Raw genomic sequence first — 27,845 nt, 5'->3', positions numbered from 1 at the left:
TACTAAAATGGACGAAAAAAAGGCCCACGTACCGCTCCGTTGTTTACTACACGTCAGCCCAATGCATTTAGCAGGAGTGATCTATATTGTCAGCGCGCGGCTGGACTGCTTTAATACTCCGGGGGGGGGGGAGACCCGATAAATTGATGTCCTTTTTAAACTAATATGGGACGTTATTCGGTAAACCGGTGGGAGGAACATATTGTTGGGTGGGTTGGATGACCGGGTTGTCTTTGCTCGGGGGATATTTGTGAGTGTGTGTTTTCATTGTCTAAGCCGGTCCTTCCCTCCCCTCCCCGCGCGCGCGTCCCGCGGCCCAGCTCATGGCGGGAAAAATGACGTCTCTCGCCGGCGCCCGACTCGCTGCTCAAATATAAAGTTTCAATTAAAACCTTCTCAAAGATTCACGGAAAAGATAATTATCGCTTAAACATTTAAAGGTGTTTGAGACCAACAGACCAGGTGAGTTTATAAATCGCGACATGACATCTTGTTTTATTTACCACACACACAAATAGTCTGAGGAAAATAATGATTATTATTTAAAATACATTCTTATTCTATAGTAATCTTATTCTATATGTTTAGCTCCCTTTCCTTAAACCGGTGGCTTAGTTTTCCTGCTGAGGCCGGCATGAAATTGAATGTTTTCAAAGATGCAGACACTTTAGATGAATTATATTTTAATTAAAAGTTCTTGAAAGTGTTTCTCTGTTCTTATATGTAATTAGTTTTATTTTGTTACATCAACACATTTTTGTTGAAATATTATGGTTAATGGGGCTCCCAACAGCATCTTGGTGTTAAGATTCTTAAAAGTAATTAAAATTGGAAGCATCAAAGGTGAATTAGAAATAAGGAACTGCTGATGGCGATTCCTTGTTTTTAGTTTAAGATACAGCATGGAAAGAGGCCCTTCGGCCCACCGAGCCCATGGTCACCCGTTCACACTAGTTCTATGCTGTTATCCCAGTTTCTCATCCACTCCCTACACATTCGGGACAAATGACAGAATTAACCCACAAACTCCACACCGACAGCGCACGAGGTCAAGATTGTACCTGGGTCTCTGGCACCATGAGGCAGCCACTCCACCAGTTGTGCCACTTCATCCAACTCATCCGTATAACTTGTGAACAACCGGGGTCCTACAGCCGGCCCAATGTCAGAGGAAGTGGGGTCTTTTGATAATTTGTATAAAACTACTTGTCCTGTCACTGTCCACACAGTGCAACTGCCAGATGTATGGGGGGGGGGGAAGGAAGGAATTGAACCTGGCCTGGGGTTGAAGTCGTGTGTGGATAGAGATTGATGGCGGCAGCGTATTGTCCCCTCTTCTGTGGTCGTGATTGCTTTTGTTTTGGGATATTAAATCTCTGTTTACTCCACAGGCTGATTACAGCTAAGAACGCCTCAAGACATTTCTGAATGCTGTCAGGACTGAACAAAGATATCTGGGGAGCAACTGTGTGTTGTCGATGCTAAGAATTCATTTCACCAAGAGTACATTATATTGTGTGTGTCCCTCCCCAACCACTAAGTTTTGGCTAACTTAAAAGTTGAATTTGCAGGAGTGTGAAAACATTCAGATTTTGCCCTTGCATTTCCTTCTCTTCCCCTGGCTGTGTTGCACAGTGCTCTTTTGTACAACGTGTTTTTGTTCTCTCTGCATTCCTTCCCCCAATTTCCCCAAGAAATTTCACCCGCTTCTCCCCCCACCCTGATTTTAAGTTATTCCAGGTTGCACCTGCCCTCTGCTGCTCTGAAGAGTGCACAGTGTCAATATGAGCACGATGAACTGTGAACTGTTAGCAACGTGCAGTGCCATGGGCTACTTGGAAGGAGACAACTATCACAAAGAGCCTGATTGTTTAGGTGAGTAAGAGTCAAGAGAGAGTCAAAAGTGTTTTATTGTCATATGTACCAAAACAGAACAATGAAATTCTTAATGGCCTGTCCCACTTACGCGACCTTTACAGGTGACTGCCGGTACCTGTCATAGGTAGCTGAAATGTTCAACATGTTGAAAATTCAGCGACGACCAGAAAGATGCTACGACTCTTTGGAGACCTCTTACGACCATAGGAGACCTCTCAGCCTGTATGGTCGTGAGAGGTCCTATGGTCGTGATAGGTCTCCAAAGAGTCGTAGCGTCTTTCCGGTTGCTGCTGAATTTTCAACATGTTGAACATTTCGGCGACCTATGACGGGTGCCGGCAGTCGCCTGTAATGGTCGCGTAAGTGGGACAGGCCCTTTACTTACAGCAGCAGCACAATGTCTATAAACACTGGGCAGCACGGTAGCGCAGCGGTAGATTTGCTGCCTTACAGCAAATACAGGGCCGGAGACCCGGGTTTGATTATTCTCTGGGAGAATAAATGTGACAATGATTCATTTTTGTTTTGCAGAAAGCATCAAGGACCTTATCAGGTACCTAAGACACGAGGATGAGACGAGAGACATTCGGCAGCAGCTGGGAGCTACACAGATTCTGCAGAAAGATTTGTTGCCTATTATCGCACAGTACCCTCAGGAGAAAATGCTTTATGAAGCAGTTATTAGGTTTGTACCAAATTAGAAACAGATCATAGTCTGTAAAGTGCATATAAAGCTGGGGCGGTAGGTGTGGGGATACAACTAATTTGTATTACAGAAATTATTTAGAAAGACATATCATTATCTGAATGGTGATGAATTGGGAAGGTGGAGAACGTGGACAGGTACAAAGTGCTGTAGTAACTCAGCGGGTCAGGCAGCATCTCTGGAGAACATGAATAGGTGACATTTTAACCATGTAACAACCATATAACAATTACAGCACGGAAACAGGCCATCTCGGCCCTACAAGTCCTTGCCGAACAATTATTTTCCCGTAGCCCCACCTGCCTGCACTCATACCATAACCCTCCATTCCCTTCTCATCCATATGCCTATCCAATTTATTTTTAAATGATACCAACGATACCTGCCTCCACCACTTCCACTGGAAGCTCATTCCACACTGCTACCACTCTCTGAGTAAAGAAGTTCCCCCTCATGTTACCCCTAAACTTTTGTCCCTTAATTCTGAAGTCATGTCCTCTTGTTTGAATCTTCCCTATTCTCAAAGGGAAAAGCTTGTCCACATCAACTCTGTCTATCCCTCTCATCATTTTAAAGACCTCTATCAAGTCCCCCCTTAACCTTCTGCGCTCCAGAGAATAAAGACCTAACTTATTCAACCTTTCTCTGTAACTTAGTTGTTGAAACCCAGGCAACATTCTAGTAAATCTCCTCTGTACTCTCTCTATTTTGTTGACATCCTTCCTATAATTGGGCGACCAAAATTGTACACCATACTCCAGATTTGGTCTCACCAATGCCTTGTACTATTTTAAGATTACATCCCAGCTTCTATACTCAATGCTCTGATTTATAAAGGCTAGCATACCAAAAGCTTTCTTTACCACCCTCTTTTGTACAACGTGTTTTTGTTCTCTCTGCATTCCTTCCCCCACCGTCTATATGAGATTCCACCTTCAAGGAACTATGCACGGTTATTCCCAGATCCCTCTGTTCAACTGCATTCTTCAATTCCCTACCATTTACCATGTACGTCCTATTTTGATTTGTCCTGCCAAGGTGTAGCACCTCACATTTATCAGCATTAAACTCCATCTGCCATTTTTCAGCCCATTCTTCCAAATGGCCTAAATCACTCTGTAGACTTTGGAAATCCTCTTCATTATCCACAACACCCCCAATCTTGGTATCATCTGCATACTTACTAATCCAATTTACCACACCTTCATCCAGATCATTGATGTACATGACAAACAACAAAGGACCCAACATAGATCCCTGAGGCACCCCACTAGTCACCTGCCTCCAACCCGACAAACAGCCATCCACCATTACCCTCTGGCGTCTCCCATTCAGCCACTGTTGAATCCATCTTGCTACTCCTGCATTTATACCCAACACTTGAACCTTCTTAACCAACCTTCCATGAGGAAGGAACCTTGTCAAAGGCCTTACTAAAGTCCATATAGACAACATCCACTGCTTTACCCTCGTCAATTTCCCTAGTAACCTCTTCAAAAAATTCAAGAAGATTAGTCAAACATGACCTTCCAGGCACAAATCCATGTTGACTGTTCCTAATCAGACCCTGTTTATCCAGATGCTTATATATATTATCTCTAAGTATCTTTTCCATTAATTTGCCCACCACTGAAATCAAACTAACAGGTCTATAATTTTGGGTCGGGACTCTTCTTCAGACCAAGTCACAAAATATTTTCAACAAGGATGTAGATGTGTTTCTTAGTGTGAAGGGATCAAGGGACATGGGGAAAAGGCAGGGACGGGACTGAAGTGGATAATGAGCCAAGATCATGTTGAGAGTGGGGCCGGCACAAAGAACAACATGGTCTATGTTCATATATTTTCAGCATTTCATTGCAGTTTTTGAATTTCACTGAAAGAGCCATTTTTGCTTTAGGTAGATAAGCAAGTAACCTGTTGTGGCCAAACGCATTTTCTATTTTCTTAAATTCTCGTTGTATATTTCTAAATTAGAATTTGATAAATCAATAGGCTGCATTGTTCCTTAAAAATGATAGAAAATGTAGAGGAAGGAAGAGGGTGGGCAGAGGTGGAAGAGGGTTGAAGCTGTGGCGTGTAAGGTTTTCTGGGCAAGCTAGTAATATAAACTCTCGCCAGGTGGGTGTTAATATCAAGGCTGAGAACTAGGAATAGACGGAGGGGGATAAGGTTGCAAATATTCCGCGTCTCTTCATCCTCCTCCATCAGTCAGAGTGGCCTTGCAGTGATTGATGGAGTGAGCTAAAGATCATCAGGATTTGAGGTTCATGCAACTTCAAGGCGACTATACGGCCTTTAACTTGTTTGTAGCTGCTGCATGCATGCAGGTTCTCATGATATGTTACAATTGTTGTCATTGTTTTTCATTTGCAATGTAGTCTGATGCATGATATGTTGCTCCTATTCATCTAGGTTGTTGGTAAATCTAACACAGCCGGCACTTCTGTGTTTTGGGAAAGTTCCTGCCAACCCTACCGCCAGGCACCACTTTCTGCAAGTGGATTCATATCTGCAGGGATACAAAGAGGCGAGTGAACAAAGGAAGCTGATCTTCAGTCCGCAGTTGGCTTCACAACAAGTGATGAGGCAGAGGGCTAGATCACCCAGTCTAAAAGGGTGGAGGGGAGGCGAGTACAGAGGGACTGGGAGCCAGTGTGGGCGCTGGGTTGGAAGAGGATGGTGAGTTAGTATGGGCAAGTGTATAACATTAGAAATTTAATTCAATGTAATTTTTTTTTATGGTTTAAAAATAATTAATGTCATCCACTGGAATGATTTGTAGATTGAACTTTTAAAAAGTGCATTTTTAAGCAGAGCTAATATCCATTAAGGGCCTGTCCCACTTTCCCGAGCTGCTCACATATTCTCCCGAGTTTTCCCCTTGATTCAAACTCGGAGAATGTTCGTAACGGGTCCGTAGGAGTCCATAGATATATCGTAGTGGTTCGTTATGTCAGCCATAGGTACTCGGGGCATTAAATGTTGACATTTTTCTCCTCCCGACTATCTTTTTACTCATGGACATTTTTTGTCGTGCTGGAAAAAACGTCCCGACTTACCTGATGCCCCGTGTACCTAGGGCTGACATAACGAGCCGCTACGAAATATCTACGGACCCGCTACGAACATTCGTCAAGTTTGAATCAAGGGGAAAACTCGGGAGAATTTGAGAGCAGCCCGGGAAAGTGGGACAGGCCCTTTAGTCACTAAACAACTGTCTTTACATTTTAGGCTTTTGCAAATGAAAAGGTGTTTGGAATTCTTAGTGAAAAACTCTATGATCTCCTGCAACTAGTAAGTGAAAATTTAGATTTGTTCAAAAGAGAAATGATATGATAGTTCATTAACTTAAACAATTGCCTTAAACAAGAAATAATTTTAAACGGTTTAGTTTAACGGTTTGAACCTGGTGCCCTGTGATCGAGCATTGCTGTTGTGTTACTGGGACAAGGATTATGTTTGCTTGCAAGGTTTTTTTTACGGTTCACTTAATGACGTTTCTGTCACAGGACTGGGAGCAGAGGCAGGAGGAGGATAACCTACTGATTGAAAGGATCTTGTTACTGCTCCGGAATATTCTACATGTGCCCTCTGACCCCGAGGAAGAGAAGGTTTGTTATGAAAAAAATAGTTCTACTGTATAGCTTCAAGATTCTTTGCATTATTTTTTAATGTCATATTCACTCCCATTAGTACTGTATATATTGTCATTAATGGAAAAGGTACTCAGTTTAACTTTCATAGCGGAACTAGGATATTTAACTAGTGCTCATCTTTTGAAGGCTGCTGGGTGCAGTGGTATTAAAATGACTGTAAAATAGTTTAACTCAGTGGGACAAGCAGCATCTCTGGAGAGAAGGAATGGGTTACATTTCGGGTCGAGACCCTTCTTCAGACTGATGTCAGGGGAGTGGGCGGGACAGAGATAGAATGTAGTCAGAGACACTAAGACTGGTGGGAGAACTCGGAAGGGAACTTCCCAATTCTCCCACCAGTCTTAATGTCTCCGACTACATTCTATCTCTGTCCTGCCCACTCCCTGACATCAGTCTGAAGAAGGGTCTCGACTCGATGCTGTCCTGCTGAGTTACTCCAGCATTTTGTGTCTACCTTTGATTTAAACCAGCATCTGCAGTTCTTTCCTACACGTCAAATAGTTTCAGTTTAGTTTAGAGATACAGCGTGGAAACAGGCCCTTTTGGCACACCGAGTCCGCGCCGACTAGAAATCCCCGCACATTAACACTATCCTACACACACTATCGACAATTTAACATTTATGCCAGGCCAATTAACCTACAAGCCTGCACATCTTTGCAGTGTAGGAGGAAACAAGATCTCGGAGAAAACACACGTGGTCACGGGGAGAACTTACAAACTCCGTACAAACAAGCACCCGTAGTCAGGATCGACCTGGGTCTCTAGCGCTGTTTGGCAGCAACTCTACTGCTACGCCAGTTGGAAGGTTGCTGATAACAAATACATTTTGGTATTGTCAATTGATTTATGCTGCTATCTGCAGTGAATACTTGTAATCCAGTGATCTGATTATGCAGAAACAAAAGGTCTGAGGAACACAAATGGGAATTATGATATTTTCCTTGTGTAACGCGTCATAGAGTCACAGGGTGGAAAAGGCCCTTCGACCCAACTTGCCCACACCAACCAACATGTCCCGTCTGCCCTAGTCCCATCTGCCCGCGTTTGTCTTCTCTTTGACTCTGACATCGGGGGGGGGGAGAGTGCAGTGGAGAGATAAGTTTTTTTGGCCTTCCATCACAGCCACGTGATGGATGTTTATGTAAATTATGTTGTGTCTTGGGTCTATTTGTTTGTAATGTATGGCTGCAGAAACGTCATTTCGTTTGGACCTCAAGGGGTCCAAATGACAAATAAATTGAATCTTGAATCTTGAAACCCATCCTATCCATGTACCTGTCTTAATTGTTTCTTAAACATTGGGATACGTTAAACGTTGAGCTGCCCCAACCACCTCCTCTGGCAGCACGTTCCTAGTCCTAGGTTCAAACTACCTTAACCTGGATGTCACACATACTGCGCCGTGATGCTCAGGATGGTCAATGCACAGATCATCAAGAATATTGGGAGCAACTCGCTCAAAGTTGGCGGAGCTGACCTATTGTTTGAACCAACTTGGCAAACAAGTTTGTTGAAACCAAACCACCTTGATTTGGTTTTCTTTTGTGTGTTGAATTTTTTTCAGTAATTTTAAGCATGTCCAATGTTCTTTTCATGCAGAACATTGATGATGATGCCAGCGTGCACGATAAGGTGTTGTGGGCCATGCACATGAGTGGGATGGGTGATCTGATTAAGTTCCTCGCTGCTTCCCAGGAAGAGCAACAATGGGCCATGCACATCCTGGAGATCATATCCCTCATGTTCAGAAATCAGGTTCGTGCCGGATCACGTCTGGGCCAGGGTGTGGCGAGGAGTTTACTACAGTTTTGGATTGGCGAGGAGTTTACTACAGTTAAGCTCCATCATACTAATCTGCAATGAAATGGCGGCCCATGCTTTTGAACCCTTAATCCTCCCATTCACTGTGTAGTGTTGTGATGGGAATTGGAGGCTGCGGGTGAGCTGTGGTTTCATTGCCTCTATCCGTAAGGTTCACCCTGTATACTGGCATTATCTAGCACACTGAGGACAATTTACATTTACACCAAAGCCAATCAACCTACAAACCTGTACATCTTTAGAGTGTGGGAGATACAAAATATCTGGATGGGAATATTCAACATCATCTCTAAAACACTCAAAATTCAACTGGAGTCAGATGCAAAACTAATAATTTTAGGAATGTCAGAGGACTGCTCTAAGTTAACGACATTCCAAAGATGTTTCCTTGACTACGGCTTAATAACTGCGAAAAAACTTATACTCAAATTCTGGAAAAAAACAGTTCCCACAGTGAAGATGTGGATCACAGAAATGACCGAGACATTACATTTAGAAAAAATAAGGTTTGTTTTGGCTGATAAATCAGACCAATTTTCCAAAACATGGTCTCCTTTCACTGAATTTCTTCAACAATAGAATGGTCGAATACAAATTAAAACCGAGGCTTGGGTTGGGTGAGAGCGGGGGGGGGGGGGGGGGGGGGGGGAAGGATAGTGGGACATATCTCTTTTTTTCTTTTCTCTTTTTTTTTTCTCTCACTTTTTTGGCAGTTCAGGGGTCTTTTCCTCTCTCTTTTTGGTATCCTTCTTTTTCTTCATTCTTTCCTTTTTACTGTTTTTTCCCCCGATTCATTTATCAGTTTATAAAATGTTAAAAAGTACGAAAATTGTATAATTATTATGCCGATTGCTTTATTCTTGTACAATTACTTCTAATATTCTATTATTAGAAATGCAAAAAAAAATCTTTAGAGTGTGGGAGCACCCGCAGAAAGCCCACGCAGTCCCAGGGAGAACGTAGAAACTCCATACAGACAGTACCTGTGGTCAGGATGAAACCCGGGTCTCTGGCGCAGTGAGGCAGCAACTCTACCGCTGTGCCACCGTGACGATCTACCTTGAGTTAGGCAGTACCCATTGGCAGATCTTGCCTTGGCTACTGACACAACAGTCACGATGCACACGCTGAACAAAAACAGCTCTGTTTTAACAAACCGAGTGGGAGAAATGTGAATTGATTTATTATTTTGAAACTTGTCCAACAGAACCCCGAACAACTTGCCAGTACAGGGCAAATAAAAACTAAACAGGAGAAAGAGACTGAGTCCAGAGAGCTTGAGATCTTAATGCAGAGAGAGCTGGCTGCAAAGAAGAAAAGAACCTTTGAAAGGGGGAGCAGGTGAGAAATGAAAGGTTACAGCGCGGTGGGGAAGGTCTTTGCCCAGAGTAGCGGCTACACTTGACTGGAGGGCATTTGGGTTTTCTCGTTTCTTGCTATCATCTTCATTCTGCATTATTTTTAAAGTGGCAGGTTTTATTTCAATGTCATTTCTTTTGATGAATGCCTGCTTTATTTATTTTAGGCACTCGCGTTTTGGAGGGACATATCTCATACAAGGTTTGAAGTCAATTGCAGATAGGGATGTTGTTAGTCATATGGGAGTCCACAAAGTGAGTACAAACCGGTATATTTGTGCTCTTTGCTATCATTGCATTTAGCAGCTGAACCCATTAGTTCAGATGGATCTAACAACAGCAACTTAAATGGCGTCTTTACAGAAGATTCCGGCGATTAAAGCAATTTAGTTTTTATTTCTATTATTTTTTTCAGTTTAAAAATTACACCCACGATTGTGGCAAGCAGGTGGGCAAAGTTAGAAAGAGGAATCAAGCAGCAGTAGAGATGGAGAGCAAGCGACGTTCTGCTCTCAATGTGAGGTTGTTCCTGAAGGAATTTTGTGTGGATTTCTTGGAGAACTGCTATAACAGATTGATGTATGTGGTAAAGGTACGTTTGTGAGGTGGGTGAAAAATTAAACATAAACCTGACCAGCTGGTATCTCAATTTGTTTGAAAACCAAATAAGCTTTAATTCCAGTTTTAAATAATGAAGCAAAATGCCGTGAAAACCTTGTGACCCAAAGCTGCATTCCTAGCAGCAACTGACTTTTGGATCCATTTAAAATGTGTGAGATGGGAGTCCACCTTATTTAGTTTAGTTTGGAGATACAGCGTTGAAACAGGCCCTTTGGCCCACCGAGTCCGCGCCGACCAGCGATCCCTGCACATTAACACTATCCTACACGCACTAGGGATGACTTTTTAACATTACCAAGCCAATTAATCTACAAACCTGTACATCTTTGGAGTTTGGAAGGAAACCGAAGATATCAGAGACACAGGTCACAGGGAGAACGTACAAACTCCATACAGACAGCACCCGTAGTTGGGATCGAACCCGGGTCTGCTTGTGCTGCAGGCACTGTAAGGCAGCAACTCTTAACGCTGCGCCACCGTGCTGCCCATTATTATGAGTGAGATCTTGGCACTTCTGTGACACAGGCAGGTGGGACTAATGTAGATGGGGCATGTTGGTTGGCGTGGGCAAGTTGTTTCCAAGCTCTATGTATAAATGTTTGCTTGTTTCATTTCTAGGACAACCTGATACGCGAGAAAGCACAGCAGCACGACGAGACGTACTACCTGTGGGCCATGCCCTTCTTCATGAAGTTCAACAGGGTGTACAGGTTCCGCCCTGAGCTGGTATCAGAGACGGTCAGCATTCGAGTGTTTCACTTTGTGGAGCGTAATGTCACCAACTACTACGAGATGATGCTGACAGACAAGGCAGCAGCCAGTTCTTGGTCAAGACGGTACGGCTAGCTAATTATTACACAGGGTGAAGTCATGGGTTAACCAATTTATTTCTATTGCTCTTGGTTGAGGATTGATGCGTTGTCGGATATATTATGCTCTCTTTGGATTCCACTTGACATGTATTTATCACATGTGTTTCATTTACTTCCCTGATTTTATTCCCATTTCATTAAATGTTCCTGAGTTGCAGTCCAACAGATGCTTTCTGATCTCTCGTGCAGTACCAAGTGGGCACTCACTGATTTTCTCTCTTAAACTAGGATTGTTCTGTGGACTTGCTGACCTCTGAGTGTTATCTGGATGGTGACATGAAGTGCTGGAGTAACTCAGCGGGTCAGGCAGCATCTTGAGGGAGCATGAACAGGCGAAGGATCAGGATCCTTCTTCAGACTAAAACGCCACCTATCCATGTTCTTCAGAGACGCTGCCTGGCCCACTGAGTTACTTCAGCACCTTGTGTCTTTTTTTGTAAACCAGCATCTGCACTGCCTTCTGTCTGCATTGTCTTAAAGTTGTTTAATTCAGCATCGACTGGACTGATTGAAAGATATAGCATGGAAACAGGCCCTTCAGCCCACTGATTCCACGCCAATCATTGATCACCCATTCACACTAGTTCTATCTTACCCTATTTTTGCACCCATTCCCTCTACACTGGAGGCCAATTAACTTACAACGCACGTCTTTGGGATGTGGGAGGAAACCACGCGATCTCAGGGAGAATGTAAAAAACTCGGTACAGACAGCACCTGAGGTCAGGATTGAACCCAGGTCATGTGGTGCTGTGAGGCAGCAGCTCTACCCGCTGCACCACTGTGATTGAATGTATTGTCTACTTGGTTCTCTAGCTCAGTTTGAAGGAATTTTGTGTGGATTTTGTACAATTTTGTGTACTGACTGGGATAGTCAGCTTATTATTTTAGCTCAACAGTACACGTTTTTCCTGACTGTATCATCGCCTTCTATTAATTGCATGTTGTCTAATAACCAATAAGAAAACAATGACATGTTGTACAGCAGCTAAAACAAGACTTCTCTTTCAGAATGCATCTAGCCCTGAAAGCTTACCAAGAGCTGCTCAGCACCCTGAATGAAATAGACCACTCCAAAGATGGAAATCTGCGAGAGAGTGCCAGAGTTATCAAATGTAAGATTTTTAATGAAATAAGGAAGAAAGCAGACTAAATGTAAATGCAAGTGACATGAAAACCTGCAAAAAAGCAATCATCTTTTTGTTCCCCGACCTTGTATGCTTTTGAAATGGGCATTTGTTGGCAGACCAGCTCCTCCGCCTGTCTTCAGTCCCAGTCTTGATCTATCATCATCTTCCACTTTGTAGTGAGAGTTTCCTTTGAAGAGTGTTAATGACGCCGCTGTTGGAATCTGTGCATGTCTGCCATCACATGCTTCTTGTGATTAGACATTGCTACTTTTGCCTTTTCAGGTAATATCTTCTATGTTATGGAGTTCCGGGAGTTGTTCTTGATGCTATTCCGGAAGTTTGATGCAAGCAAGCAGCCCAAGTCATTTTTGAAAGATCTCGTTGAAACCACTCACCTTTTCATCCGGATGATTGAGAAATTCTGTAAAGGCAAAACAAATCTTTTTGTGCAGGTAATGTTTGTGTCCAAGTTACACCTTGTGCTTCTATATTACAGCCATCAGTTTCAACAACAAAAATCGAGGCTCGACTTCCGAGCAAGCTAGGTTTTTGTTCTTTTCACAAAGATTCAGGTGCTGGTGGGGTACAAGCATATGGCAGCCAGCTTGCCAGCTATTAGGGCTGGATGTTGGCAAGCATCTTAAAAGAGGAGAGAGAGGTGTGTGTAGGTGCAGGGAGGGATTTCTGGATCACAGGGTCCGGGCAACTGAAGGAGGAGAGAGAGGGGGGGGGGAAGGTGTAGGGATGGAGGGTTTTCTGGATCACAGGGTCTTGCAGCTGAATGAGGAGAGAGAGAAGGGGAGGGGTAGGGAGGGAACGTCCTGAAGGCGTAGCAACCAATAACAAAGTGATAGAAGGACTGAGAGGTCAGAATTGGAGGAGTGCAGAGACCTGGGGACTGGAGGAGGTGGATGTTTATGTAAAATTCTATTGTGTATGGTGTTCTTATTATATTCATATGGCTGTATGGTAATGCAAATATCACTGTACCAATTGGTGTATGTGACAATAAATGTCAACTTGAACTTGAACTTGATAGATCGGGGCAAGGCCGGGAAGGCATTGTAAATATATGACTTTGGTGTCTTGTGCTGCTGGCGTTTCAAGATTTCCCCGCTTGTTCAAATAGAGAAAGAAACTGAAAAAGAAGAAACGTAAATCAAAGCAGTCTGCATCTGCCTCATCAGATAAATCCCAGGAAGAACTGGAGGAAATCTGGAAAGCGGCATTGGAGCGACTTGGCAGATGTGCAGAGGTATGTGCCTGATAGAAGGGGAAGCTCGGGTCACTTTGAAATAGTTTCCGGTATTCGTAATGATCAGTGTTGCTGAAGAATAGTTCTTTCCATGACCGTAAACACAACAATTTACATTTTACATCAACATCCATCACAGTGTGATGGAAGGCCAAAAAAAATTTATCTCTCCACTGCACTCTCCCCCCCCCATCCTCCCCCCCCCAATGACAGAGAAGTCCCCCCCGGCTGGCGATGGCGATTGTCCCGCGGCCATTAAAGCCATGCCGGATGGTGCGAGGTCGCAAACAAAAAAAAACGGGTCTTGGTGTTAGAGCCCCCGGCGGGGCGCTCGCAGAGTCCCGCGGCCATTCCAAGCCGCGCGGGGCGTTCGTTTGCAGGAGCCCTGAAAAGCGGTCTTTCCAGGATTTTCCGCTCCTCATTGCCAGAGTTGCAATCTTTCTCCACTCATAATTCCAAAATTAATGCTTCTTAAAATTGGCTTTCTGCCCTGAAAGGTTCAATCTGTACTGGGAAATGATGTTGCAGGCATTGGTTTTCTTCCTTATACTCGTGTCCCATCTGAAAGGCGACATTCTCACACTCCCTTAATTCTGCACAGAAGCACCGGCACAGATTTGCCTTTGGACTGGCACTGAATCATGTGGGGGGGGGGGGGGGGGGGACATTGAAGGTTATTGACCATGGAGTTAGGATCCTGTATGATTGGAGTAAATGTCTCCACAACTGAAGCTGTACTTATCCTCCTCCTCCCCCCCACATCGACAACTGTGTCTGAGTCCTTGACTTCCTGAGCTGACGTTTGCTTTCCAGGGTCAAGAGCTTCTACCGGAGGATCTGGTTCCATTTGATGCTGCTTCAGAAATCCCTGTGGAGGAGCAGAGGGCTGAAGCGATGATTCGTATACAGGATGCGATGCTAGCCAGTAAAACTGCAGAGGCCCTCATGCTTCTCCGAGCAGCACGGTAACTATTTGTGGCCTTTGAAGCTCTGGCTTGTTATGAAATGATGCTTGATGTTATATTGACCTCCCAAGTGTGGTTTCTTTTGTCTTACGAATACTCGTGAGGTATTTAGGTATTTTTAATCACCTGACCCGATGCCCCAGCCAAGGAAATAGGTGCAGGATCTGCTCCTAGTATAATAACACCCTTGGTGCAGTTAAATCATCTGTTGCTGGCAATTCATGAGATTTTAGGGGCAAGTGAGCAAAAGTCAGATTGTTTTAAAGAAAGTCTTAAAGGAGGTTTGGAGAAAGAATTGCTCAGCCTAGTGTCTAAGATGCTGAAGGCACAGCCATCAGTGGTGGAGTGAGTTTAAACTGGAGATGTGGAAGAGAATTGCAGAGGTTGGAGAGTTAGGGAGTTGTCTAATATGATTAATACCACATTATGGCACGAATTGCTGTGAGAGTTATATTAATATGAAGAACATTAAGAAAAAGGCGTTGGTGCTTGGATGATGTTACTACAGCAGGGCTTATTTATTTATTTCTTGTACGAGATTTTGGTTGGACTCTAGTCAGATGGCTGTATGTGGCATGTGTGTAAAATGAGTTTGAGCAATCTGATTCCCAATTCAAATTGCCCATATCACTAATTTGACCGTGTGATTCGGGCCTCAGATGTCTGGTGAGATCCTTAAGGGCACTGTACATTGATTGTTCATCTCGTGCTTATTTCCACAGGGAAGTGTGGCCTGAAGACGATGTTTTTGGGTCTTCCAACATATTGCTTACGGAAGAGTCAGAATTGCTCAAACAAATACTGTTTGCCAATTTACCAAGTAAGTGTTTGAGCTGCCATCGTTTCACTCTTTTCAACATTGTCTTGGAGCTGTATTTGAATCCAGCGCTCTGTGTTCATTCCACAGGACAACCGGCTGTTGAAGTTGAAGAGACAGAAGAATTTCGAGATGAAGAAATAGAAGAGGAAGAAACAGAATCTGTGAGAGTGACAGAAAGCGAATTTAATCTTTTTGATTATCTGAAAAGGTAAAAGGTTTTAAGAATGATTGTTTTCCAAATTAAAGATTATTTACCTCTCTTTTGCACATTTACCTGAAGCATTTGCAATGGACTGCCACAGTGTACAGCAAATTACAGCAGTGTACACCTTCACTTTTGGGGCACTGATGTGAATTGGGTTGAACTGTTTGAAGTAAAGGCCTCTGCCCATTAGCTGTTTGTGTGCCAAGGGCGGCACAGTGGCGCAGCTGGTAGAGTCGCTGCCTCACAGCGCCAAAGACCTGACCTTCGGTGCTGTCAGTGTGGAGTTTGCACGTTCTCCCTGCGACCGTGTGGGTTTTCTGCGGGTGCTCAGGTTTCCTCTCACATCCCAAAAACGTGCAGGTTTTTGCAGGTTAATTGGCCCTCTGTAAATTGCCCCCTAGCGTGTAGGGATGAGAAAGTGGAATAACATAGAATTAGTGCGATCAGCATGGACTCGATGGGCCAAAGGGCCTGTTTCCACGCTGGTACACAAAAATGCTGGAGAAACTCAGCGGGTGCAGCAGCATCTATGGAGCGAAGGAAATAGGCAACGTTTCGGGCTGAAACCCTGAAGGAAATAGGCGACGTTTCGGGCTGAAACCCGGAAGGGTTTCGGCCCGAAACGTCGCCTATTTCCTTCGCTCCATAGATGCTGCTGCACCCACTGAGTTTCTCCAGCACTTTTGTCTACCTTCGATTTTCCAGCATCTGCAGTTCCTTCTTAAACACTGTTTCCACGCTGTATCTCTAAACTAAACTAAAGTTAAAGCGTTGTCAGTCCCAATGCACTTTTCTGACTGGCGAAAGACCCACAGCTCAATACCTATCGACAAGTAGGCTCGGAATCACAGCTGGACTTTAAGGACAGTCTTCAAAAACAAAGCACCATAAATACTGGAAATAAAAGAAGGTGAGAAAAATACGGAGCAGGGAATGGCAGTATCTGTGGAGGGGGAAGCAGAGTTGACGTTTTAGGTCGATGGCTAGTTCTAATGACAGGTTATCAACGTGTTTCTCTCACCAAAGATGCTGCCCCAAGTGCGAGTATTTACTAAGGCTAGCTTATTTTTGAGAAGAATAGTAAAGCCTGCGTACAATTCACTCACTGTTCTTTTCCTGGCCATCCTTCCATCTGTTTGGTTTAGGTTTGCTAATGCGGGTGTTGTGAAGCCCTATGTTCTCCTGCTGAAGGACTACCGGCAGAACGATGCTCACACCAACCATTGCATCGTAAAGATGCTCTATCGTGTAGCATACAACTTGAAAATGGACACCCTTCTTTATCAACTTTCAGTATTCCACGTATTCAGTCACATTCTGGAGGACCCGGCTGCTGGTGCATACCAGGTAGGTTGCAACATGGTCATGGAACAGGTCACTTTGCAGATGACACGATATTTGCTACTGTTGTTGAGAAAGAGGAGATGGATATTGGTAAGATGGGCAGAAAAATGGCAGATGGAATTTAATCCTGAAAATTGTGAAGATTCATCTTTGATGGGTGTAACAAAGCTAGGACACACACGCAGCTGAGGAAATATTCAGGAGCTTGGAGTAGGTGTCCATGGATCGCTGAAGGCAGCAGCAGAGGTAGATCAAGTTGCTTAGCTAGCTGCTACATAGAACATGGAGCAGGGTGGTGGTGTATAAAACGTTGGCTGGGCCACAGGTGGAGTACTGTGTACAGGTCTGGCCACAACACCTTGGGAGGGATGTGATTCACTAGGGCGGGTGCAGAGAAGGCTGGTGGCATCCTGATACAGGTGTACAGAAATATGAAGGGCATAGATAGTGTGGATGGTAGGACACCTTTCCCCTCAGCAATGTGGCCATAATCAGAAGGCATAGGTTTAAGGTGAGAGGTAGGAGAGTTACGGGGCTGTCCCACTGTACGAGCTAATTCAAGATTTCTCCCGAGTTTCCTCTGATTCGAACTCGGAGATTTACGGTAATGGCCGCTCGTAGGTACTCTGGGCTCTCGTGGATATTTTTCAAAATGTTGAAAAATCTTCACGAGTCTTCCCGAGCTTACCGCGTTTCCCGAGTACCTGCCGTTAGCGTTACGAGCCGCTAAGAGACGTCCTGCAGCTCCGACGTACCCACAACGTACATTCTACGTGCTTCCACTAGTTTGATTTTTTTTTAAACTCGGGAGAGCTCTTGAATTAGCTCGTACAGTGGGACAGCCCCATTAGACAAGAATTGAGGGTTTGGTGACCCCCTCCAGAGGGTGGTTGGAATCTGAGACGCACCGCCTGAGGCAGAGACTCAATATTTCAGAATGATTGAGGCAAGTTCTCGAATGACCAAGGCATGGAAAGCGAGGGACGGACCAAGTGTTGTAAGTTTGTATGAGAGTCTGTTGCCAAACAAATAAACTTTGTATTAGATGTTGGTATCAGTCTTTCACAACACAGTGAATTTGTTTTCCGGGCATTCACTTGTGGTTCTGCGTGCTCTCTGTACTGTACTGGTTTATTGAAATGAAGTCAATGTAACAATTTGTCTGGGTTGTTAATCATCCCAAACTAATGATATTTCTCTTGCATCAGTCTAGCATGCTTTGTAATTTAGTGGCTCTTGCACAGAGAAGTGTAATTGCCTCCACCATGGGCTTTCTTCACTTGACTCACGCGCCCCACCAAAGCCTGCTCCTCCACTTACCTGGCATTCACAGACCTGCAATTCCCAGTTATCTTTAGACCTGACTCTTGGCCCCCGCTCTCAGTACTGCCAGCTTCATCCAGAATTATAGTTTAGAGATACAGCGCAGAAACAAACCCTTCGGCCCACCGAGTCCACACCAACCATCAATCACTTGTTCACTAGTTCTATGTTATCCCACTTTCATCCACTCCCTACACACTCGGGGGCAATTAACCTACAAACCCGCACGTCTATGGGACGTGGGAGGAAACCGGAGCACCAGGTGGAAACTCACACGGTCACAGGGATAATGTGCAAACTCCACACAGACAGCACCTGAGGTCAGGATGGAACCCGGGTCTCTGGCGCTGTAACAGCTGTGCCGCCCAGTCATGGCCTTGCAGCCCATTTGGTTCTTTCATCGATTGCAGCAGCTCGATGCTTGTTTCGTATTTTAATCTCTGTTCTGTTTTCACAACAGGAGCTGGTGAAGTTCTCCAAATATGTCTTAAGCCGATTCTTCACTTTAGCTGCCAGCAACAGCAAGGCCTTTGTGGAGTTGCTGTTCTGGAAAAATATTGCAAACATTCGAGAAATGACAGAGGGTTACAGGACAGACAAGGAAAGGCAAGTGCTTTGAACAAGAAGCTTGGGAGATTGTGGGACTTTGTATTGTATGTGCGAAACTGCAGCTGATTAAAACAATCATTCTGAAGACATTGATCCTGCGTGTTGCTGCTGCTTTGATAGTAATGATGGATGTCTGAACCCTATCATAGCCTGTGTGGACCTGAAATGTGACTTGTTTGAACACAAGAATATAGGAGCAGCAGTAGTCCACTCAAGCCTGCCCCAATATTCAATATGAATGCGGCTGATCTATCTCATCTCCTTCTCTGCCCCATCCCCACCGCACTCACTTCCCCGATCTGTCATTCAAGGAATGTTTACTATCACTGCTTCAGTTTTGTGCGTGCTGACCAACCCAATGGTGCAATGCTTCTGCTAATAGAGTGGAAGATGGTGTAACAATAGCGTATGTGGTCATGAATGTTTCATGGGTTTTTACAGTGGGCCAAATCATAGGATTCCAAGTTGGTCACCAGAGGAAGAGCAGGAGCTTGAAACATTGTACCTACAGTTCAAAGAGGAAGATGGAGGTATGTGTTCTGTTTGGGGTTATTTCTGAATATGCCCTAAATCAAATGTACTGTTAACTCTCTTCCCCCCTCCCCCTCTCCGCCCTCCTTCCTCCTCTCCCTCCCCCTCCTCCCCCCTCCCCTCTCCCTCTCCCCCCCCTCCCCCCTCTCTTCCCCCTCCCCCTCTCCGCCCCCCCCCTCTCCGCCCCCCTCTCCGCCCCCCTCCTCCTCCCCTCCTCCTCCCCCCCCCCCTCTCTCAGCCCCCCCCCCTCCCCCTCTCTGCCCCCCTTCCCCCCCCCTCCTCTCCCCCCTCCCCTCCCCCTCTCCGCCCCCTCTCTCCCCCTCTCCGCCCCCCTCTCCCCCCCCTCCCCCCCCTCTCAGCCCCCTCTCCTCCTCCTCCTCCTCCTCCCACCTCTCTCTCTCCCCTCTCTGCCCCCTTCCCTCTCTCTGCCCCCTTCCCCCTCCTCCCCCCTTCCCCCTCCCCCCCACTCTCATCTCCTTCCTAAAAGGAGCTTGATGCTCCCTTTCAAACCGCAGCCATGAAATGTCAGTGTGTGAAGGGAAATATTTGTGTAGTTCTTTGATAGCAATCCAACTATTTCCAATCCCTGCTCTTTCACCATTTCCCTGTAAATGTTTCCCCTCCAAGTAATCTTTTATGGGGAGAAGGGCAAAGATAAAAGGAGATGTGCGGGGCAGGTTTTTTTACACAGAGGGTGGTGGGTGCCTGGGATGTACTGCCGGGGGTGGGGGTGGAGGAGGCAGACGTGTTTAAGGGACTTTAGGAGAGGCACGTGGATATGCGGGGAATGGTGGGATATGGATCACGTGCAGGCAGATAAGTGTTGGTCTTGGCATCATGTTCGGCACAGACATTGTGGGCCGAAGGGCCTGCTTCTGTGCTGTACTGTTGTATGTTCTCATATGTGGGATTTACAATGCCAAGTTGTCGATGTTGGTGAAAGTGGGGAAAGCAGGTCTGGTGCCGTATTGCATTGCAGTCTTCCCGTTTCCAGGTAAAGATGTCATTGACAACATCATGGAACACATTAAAAATGAGACAAGGACCAGAAAGCAGATTGCTGTGAAACTTGTTCAGCTGAACCTGGTGGACAGTATAAAAGACCTCAAACGTGTCAAGTAAGTACTTGTGTGACATGGAAGCTGTAAACCTGGTGTAATTTGGTCAAGGGATGAGTTTTGGCTTTTGGTAGCTTCCCTTTCCCTCAGTATGACGCTTTGTTGTTTATTTGTTAATTGGAGCATCATGAAGAAGTCAGGTCATTGCTGGTGCTGCATCCTTTCCTGCCGTGGAATATGTAGGACCAGACTGGATGATGTGTCAAATGGCAGCAAGTTGCGGTGTCAACCTCTTGATCACATGGGCAATGTTACAGTACATTTACTCTGGGTCTGTGAGTGTGCAATGTGAATGGCCAGGGATGTGTGGCTCTGATGGAAGGCTTTACTTTATCACCCCTGTGACCATCAACACTTTCTTCAGTCTGCCTATTTGGGGATAATAACAGACAAAGCATTTATAGCCAAGGTGTGGGTGATGTCTAGTTACTGTGTCACTAGTGAGATTCCTTTGTTTTTGTTGTTTTTCAGGAAGGGAACTAAGATCGTGCTCTGGAGAGAGGAGCAGGAAATGGAACTGGAGACATTGTTTGTGGAGTTCAGAGCATCTGATGGTACCTTGTTTTTGCTTTGACTATGGTTAGCTGGAATTAATTTGCTCGCTCCCCTTCCCCCTCTCTCTTTCCCATGCCCTCCCATCTCTCCCACTGCCTCTCAATCTCACCTAGCCCTCCCAATCACCCTGCTCTTCCCCCTCCTCAGTACACTCATCTCCCATCCCTGAGTTTTATCCTCCCTGTCCACTTCCACCTGCACCCCTCCCTCCAGCTTTACATTTCACTCCTCTCCTTATCTGACTCCTTTTTGTCTCTGTTTCACCTCTACCCTTATTCTGCCCATCTGCCTTTCAAACCACCCTCACCTTTATCCACCTATAACCACCTATCACTTGCCAGACTTTGTCCTGCCCCAGCTCCCTATTCCAACTTTCTCCCCCCTACTCCAATCAGCCCGAAGAAGGGTCCATTCCCTCCGCAGATACTGCCTGACCCGCTGAGTTGCTCCTTCTCCTCCTCTGTATTTTGCTCAAGATCTCAGCATCTGCAGTTTCTGTGTCTCCATTTGTTTGCTTGTGATTCCCTGGAAAGTGTTGACTTGTGAGGAGCAGGAACCATTTCCCTTCCCCACTACCAATCTTTCTCCGGGATGGCTAATTAATAAGATTCTAATGTTGAAAGGTGTTAATTAATGCAAAACAGAGACCAAGCCCGAATGACTTGGTTACTTTTTTAAAGTGGATCCTTCATTATCCAGCCAATTGTTTGTCTATTGCAACCTGGGACCAATGCAATTGATGAAAGTTATTTGTTTTGATCCTAAGATGTCCTTGGTGATATCATGAAAAAAATAACCTACAAGCGGACCCGAGCAAGAATCATTGATAAGTTGATCAGCATGGGCCTCGTTTCCGACAGAAAGGAACTGTACAAGAAGAGGAGAAAGCTTGCTAAAGGAGAACGCCAGGTACTCTCGTGGTGCTACAGAGGTCAGGGAGAAATCTCTTCTCCCGGAGGCTGTTCAACATGGAATTGTCCATCATAGAAGGCAGCTGAAGCCAAATCATTAAATGTTTATCATTAAGAATAAGGGGTCGGCCATTTAGAATGGAGACGAGGAAACACTTTTCCACACAGAGAGTTGTGAGTCTGTGGAATTCTCTGCCTCAGAGGGCGGTGGAGGCAGGTTCTCTGGATGCTTTCAAGAGAGAGCTAGATAGGGCTCTTAAAGATAGCGGAGTCAGGGGATATGGGGAGAAGGCAGGAACGGGGTACTGGTTGGGGATGATCAGCCATGATCACATTGAATGGCGGTGCTGGCTCGAAGGGCCGAATGGCCTCCTCCTGCACCTATTGTCTATTGTATCCACAAAGGAGTTAACTATTGGTCTAAAGGCTAAAGTGATCATAGGGTCCATGCTAGAAGAGGGGACTGGATCCAGTTGATTAACCATGATCACAATCAATGCTGGAGTTGGTTCAAATAACGTAGTGGCCCACTCTGCTCCTCATTTCCAGGGAGAGGTTGAACAGACTTGGATTGTTTTCTCTGTGTTTGTTTCCAAGTTCAACACTTTAAATGTTTTTTTAAATAGATCATTGAGTTTGTGGTTATTCTGTCTGGTGGAATTTTGCTGCTTCTGTGGTAGACAAAAGTGCTGGAGAAACTCAGTGGGTGCAGCAGCATCTATGGAGCAAAGAAAATAGGCAACGTTTCAGGCCGAAACCCTTCTGCTTCTGTGTTTGCCTTGGTGTTTGGTGGGGGGGTGGGGGGAGGAGGAGGCAGAAAAGTATCTGAAAGGCAGCTGACTTCCCCCACCCCCCCCTGAGTTCTAAACGTTTCTGTCTGTAAATTGTTCTTTCAGGAGGAAGAGGATTCTGCTGATGACATGGGGTCTGGTCCGAGCCAGGGGCCGTCAGAGGATGAGGATGAGGATGAGGACGAGCTGGACGAAGATGACGGCAGTGTAGATGAGAGGGCAGAGGACAGTGCCAAATCCACACCAAGATATGCCACAAAAGGCCAGATTGGCATGAGGGAGCCTGACCCAGCAATTCCACTCCTGTGCTGCCAGCTTCAACAGCAAGGTTCAGTTCAAACGTCCATTGTTTTCGTGCAAATGTTTTGGGGAAAAATATTCACGTCATCTTGTAAAATGGAACAGGGTGGCAATGTGGTTTTATTTGACGTGCAAAACTAATCTCAGAGTGAGATTGTGGAAAGGATGGAGAAAGTAAGGGACGTGTTACACAAAAATGCTGGAGAAACTCAGCGGGTGCAGCAGCATCTATGGAGCGAAGAAAATAGGCAACGTTTCGGGCCGAAACCCTTTTGGGTTTCAGCCCGAAACGTTGCCTATTTCCTTCGCTCCATAGATGCTGCTGCACCCGCTGAATTTCTCCAGCACTTTTTTCTACCTTCAATTTTCCAGCATTTGCAGTTCCTTCTTAAACACATGTATAGTGGGATCTGTGTTTGATTTCAATGCGAGGACATTCTTCATCCAAGTGGGCATTGGTACACCTCAGCTAATAGGCACTCAAGCTTGTCGTAGCTCTTTGACTGCAGTTTAATAGAATGATATGGCACTGAATCTACAATATTTTTATTGAAGAAATTCGACGTGCTTATTGGGATACCACTATTGCTGAAAAGTCCCGGCACATTGTTGCCTGCCAATCCTGTTGCTTCCCTCCCCTCCCCAATATCACATGTTGGGGAGCATTTCGTTTATGAAACTGGTTTAATGTGGAGCCGAAACTTTCAATCTGCATAGATTTCAGTGACGTGGATAATGCGAGCTGAATTATTTTTAAATGATCTCTTTCACTTTTGCAATGCAGGTCTGAGAGGTCCTCTTTTGTGGCTGCAAAATTGCCTGAACAGAACGGCGGACAAACGAGAAGATGATGGTCAGTGCCTCTCTTATTTACAATTCTTTATAGCCTGTAGCTTAATTCCCAGGGAATTGTAGGTCACTGCCTAAGCTGAAGCAAGCGGTGTTAAACTGGCAGTTACCTATTACACCCATCGTAACCCAGCCGAGTGCACTGTCAGTGTTTATGGTGGCAGATTTCAGACCAACATGCACAGAGACAAAGAACAACTTGCATTTCTACAGTAGCACAGTTTTAAAATTCCCGTGAATCAACCAGTCCATATGCTCTCTACCATGCACTTGTAGAAATTCATCGGCACACCAAATCTCCTTAAACCTCCAAGGAAGTAGAGGCAGCGATGAGCTTTGAGTGACCCACAGCATCCAAACATCCACAAGACCTCACATCTCACATAGGCCCTCTTACTTTAGCTTGCTCCTGCCTGCCTGCCTGCCTGCAAGCACTTGCTCTTTTTTCCAGTAACATGTTGTGCCAGTATTGTCTCCCTGTGTTTCACCGCTTGCAGGGACCTTGATCGCTGTGCCGCTCGTACCCTTCTCTGAGGAAAACGAAGATGCCATGGACAACGAGGTGTTCCAGAAGCTTCTGAAGAAAGTCGGAATCCGACCACCTGCTGATGAACAGGTAAATTAGGAAATCTAGAGCTAAATGAAGATGGTCAATGAACCAAACAAGGCTCGCTGTGTCTGGATAGACATTTGTGCACGTCTGCAGTGTGGACATCTTACACCTGAGGAAGTTATTGAAGCAGATGCAATTATGACTTTAAAAAGATATTTCAATAAATATATGGATAGGAAGGGTTTAGAGGGCTATGAACCAAATGGCGAGAACATGGGAGTGTCCCAATATGCCAAGATGGCGTGGATGGGCGGGAGGATCTGTTTCCGTGCTGTACAGCTCTGTAACTACTCATCTGGGTGATGTGTCTAACCCATAATAAGCACTGGCAGGTATGGGCGACACAGTGGCCCAGAATGATGAAGATGTGGGCTCATGCTTCAGACTGGGGATTCAAAGGCATGGATTGAAAAGAGATGTGACTGGACAGATGTATGTGAAATGAATAAAGGAATACGTTGAAAAGGTAGGGTTGGGGTAAACATATAATAGTTGGTATTTGGTTTATTCTTGTCAAATGTACCGAGGTACAGTGAAAAGCTCCTGTTTGTGTGCTATCAAATCAATGAAGCAAACTATGTGAGTACAATCACACCACACACAGGTACAACAGAGATAAACACCAGAGTGCAGAATATAGTACAAGGTCTGCAATGAGGTAGGTTGGGAGATGAGGACGAACCTCTAGCTGACGAGAGAACATTCAGTACTCTGATAACAGCGAGGAAGAAGCTGTTCCTGGATCCGGTGGCAATCGAGTTTCCTTTACGACTTCCCTTTTGTTCCTCGCTCCTCTACAATCATTTCTACAATTGCAGTTTTTAACATTTCTTACAGGAATCTTTTTGGCGAATTTCTGCCAATCTGAGTGGCGTGCAGTTGCGTAAGATTGCTTCAGTTATCGCCCTGCAGGATGGTGATGGGGAAGGAGGGACGGCCCAGGACAGCAACATCAGCGTTAGTGCAGGTCACAAGTCTGAGGCCTTGCGGGCTCTTATCATGGCCAGGGAGAGGCATGCTGCAGCCACCAAAGGTATGAGTCAAAATCTGTCAGAACAGTCATAGCTTGTGGTCCTGTGCTTTCATTGCTGGCTCTTTAGTATCTTGTTCATTGTCATCATGCTGCAGCTTGCTGTGTTTTGTAGGTGTCCATTCACCACTTACACTGCTGGGGAACTGCTTCCAACACCGTTAGGTTGTGATTATAGAGTGCAGGTTGAAGCTAAAGGAGGGGAGTCATTTACGGATACAAACACCAAGTGATGTTGATATTTTATTTATATTTAGCAGGTGGTGATGCTAAGCCTGAAGTGAGAGGCAGAGATGCTCCAGAGTCTCCCTCTGGATCAGACGACGACACCAAAAGGCAAGTGATGAGTGGGTAAACTCCAGTGCTCTGAAGCCGATGGGCAGTGTCCGGTGTTGTGGGAAGAATTCACGCTGGACACCACTGAGGAAAGAGGGGAAGTCAGGCAGTAAACGAGCAAATAGATCATGCTCCAAGCTCCTTCATCTCTGGCTGATGAAAAGCTTCTTCATTCTGCTCGCTTAAAGAATTCAAAGGACTTTGGGGAACATTTTCAATCAGTTGATTTCAGGCCGCATTGAAGTGGCACCAAGCCCACAAAACAATTTTGACATGGGGAATGTCCCACTGAGTTCTCCCAATGTTCAGTTTTTTGTTCCAGATTTCGGCATCTGCAGTCAAACAGCACAGTAATGGGCTCTTCGGTCCAACATGCCCACACTGACCAACATGTCCCATCTACACTAGTCCCATCTGTTCATGTTTGGCCCATAACCCTCCTATTCATGTACCTGTCCAAATTTATTTTAAATGTTGTGATAGTATCTGGCTCAACTACCTCCTCTGGCAGCTCGTTCCATACACCCACCGGTCACTGTATAAAAAAAGTTGCCCCTCAGTTTCCTATTAAAACTTTTCCCTCTCACCTTAAACCAATGTCCTCTGGTTCTCAATTCCCATCCTCTAGGTAAAAGGCTGCGCATAAACCCTATCTGTTCCCTTCGATACCTTATACACCTCTATAAGATCACCCCTCATCCTCCTGTGCTCCAAGCCTGCCCAACCTCTCCCTAGAGCTCAGGCCCTCATTCCTGACAACTGATGATCTGTGCTTCTACTGTGTGCATTCAAACCAGATCATGTTTTACTATTTCAGTAACAATGAGAAGACCAAACACAAACAAATGCTGAAGCGAAGTCGTGTGTTTGACAGTGACGATGACATGGAGGACAGAGGTAAGATTTAGTTTTCTACTTGTGTTGACAGCGTCAGGGAGTTATGGACTTGGACCCCTAACCCCCGATCCCTCTGTACATCAGTGCTGTTAACGATCGTGTCATTAATTGTATATGTTCCCCTTGCATTTGACCAGCCCTTACATTGGCAAACCCCCCACACTCCTTCCACCTTAGCCCTCTGTCTTCTATCAGTAAGCCAGTTCTGATAACTGGTAATCCCATGCATCTTAATCTTCTGGATCAGCCTACCATGGGGGACTCTATCAAATGCTTTACTAAAATCCATGTAGACACCATCCACCGCCCTACCCTCATCCATCACCTTTGTCACCTCCTCAAAAAACTCCATCAAGTTAGTGAGACGTGCTGTCAAGTACAAAGCCATGCTGATTGTCCATAATTAATCCATTCTCTTCCAAATGGGAATATATCCTATCCTGAAGAATCCTCTCCAATAGCTTCCCTACCACTGATGTGAAGCTCACCAAGTTATATTTCCCTCAATTCTCTCTACTTCCCTTAAATAAAGGGACAACATTAGCTGCTCTCCAGTCCTCCAGGACCTCACCTGCAGCTAGAGAAGACGCAGAGATCTTCGTTAAGGCTCCTCCGATCTCCTCTCTTGTCTCTCAATAACCTAGGATAAATTCAATCATCCTGATGATTTATCCACCTTATTGCTTTTCAAAAGCCCCAATACTTCCTCCTCCTTAATCTCAAGCTGTGCTTGCATATTAGTATTCTCCATAACTGAAAATGCTGGAAACACTCGGTAGGTCAGGCAGCAACTGTGGAGGGAGAAACAGTGAACACTACAGGTCAATGACCTGCTGAGTATTTCCAGCGTTTTCTTGTTGTAATTCAGATTTCAGGCATCCATGTTATTTTTGCCTTTTGGCATTGGCGAGGATGCATTTAAAACGTGGAGGGGAATTGTTACTAAGCCCACAGTTGTAGTGAATTTTGAATGTGAACTTTCAGTTGAAGACACACCAAACGTGGAGGCAACGGAAGGCTCTGAACCTAACTCTGAGACGTCTGACTCGGACACTGCCCACAGGGTGATCAAAAGGTGTCGGCGGGCAATTGAAGATGACGATGATGATGATGATGATGATGACATTGATCAACTTTGAACGTCAGTCTCTTGAAATGATTTTGAACACTGGGTCCAACACAATGCAACTTGTAACCAAGGAGTTGCTGTCATCAGCAGATACTAACGTTCTTCATGTAATGAAGTGTTACAATTACACATTTTATCTGAAACCATTCTTGTTTGCAGTCACTATCTTTAATAGTAATGTTGTTTAATGTGAATAAAAGAAACATATGCAAAGTT

General features: G+C 45.1%; 1 protein-coding gene across 2 annotated transcripts; it reads left to right on the top strand.

Annotated features, from left to right (window-relative positions):
• Window positions 1-130: 130 nt before the first annotated feature.
• On the top strand, window positions 131-27,845 carry timeless (timeless circadian clock). 2 transcript variants are annotated; one of them, XM_055664542.1, is made up of 30 exons: window positions 131-462; window positions 1,741-1,875; window positions 2,410-2,563; window positions 5,000-5,114; window positions 5,819-5,881; window positions 6,097-6,198; window positions 7,846-8,001; window positions 9,275-9,408; window positions 9,593-9,680; window positions 9,841-10,017; window positions 10,665-10,882; window positions 11,930-12,033; window positions 12,331-12,500; window positions 13,178-13,303; window positions 14,117-14,268; window positions 14,991-15,088; window positions 15,176-15,296; window positions 16,439-16,640; window positions 18,421-18,566; window positions 19,011-19,099; window positions 20,095-20,218; window positions 20,690-20,772; window positions 21,540-21,682; window positions 22,581-22,803; window positions 23,560-23,628; window positions 24,122-24,240; window positions 25,075-25,270; window positions 25,525-25,603; window positions 26,421-26,500; window positions 27,485-27,845. In XM_055664542.1, exons 2-30 carry the CDS (start codon window positions 1,785-1,787, stop codon window positions 27,637-27,639), a joined length of 3,777 nt encoding a protein of 1,258 aa, XP_055520517.1. In that variant the 5' UTR covers window positions 131-462; window positions 1,741-1,784; the 3' UTR covers window positions 27,640-27,845. The 2 variants fall into 2 exon arrangements, with proteins under 2 accessions (XP_055520517.1, XP_055520516.1); XM_055664541.1 differs by having other exon boundaries at window positions 1,392-1,875.

This window comes from Leucoraja erinacea, chromosome 40 (assembly GCF_028641065.1).
Source record: "Leucoraja erinacea ecotype New England chromosome 40, Leri_hhj_1, whole genome shotgun sequence".
Lineage (NCBI taxonomy): Eukaryota > Metazoa > Chordata > Chondrichthyes > Rajiformes > Rajidae > Leucoraja > Leucoraja erinaceus.
The sequence above is the reverse complement of the archived record's forward strand: the minus strand, read 5'-3'. Positions and strand labels throughout refer to the sequence as shown.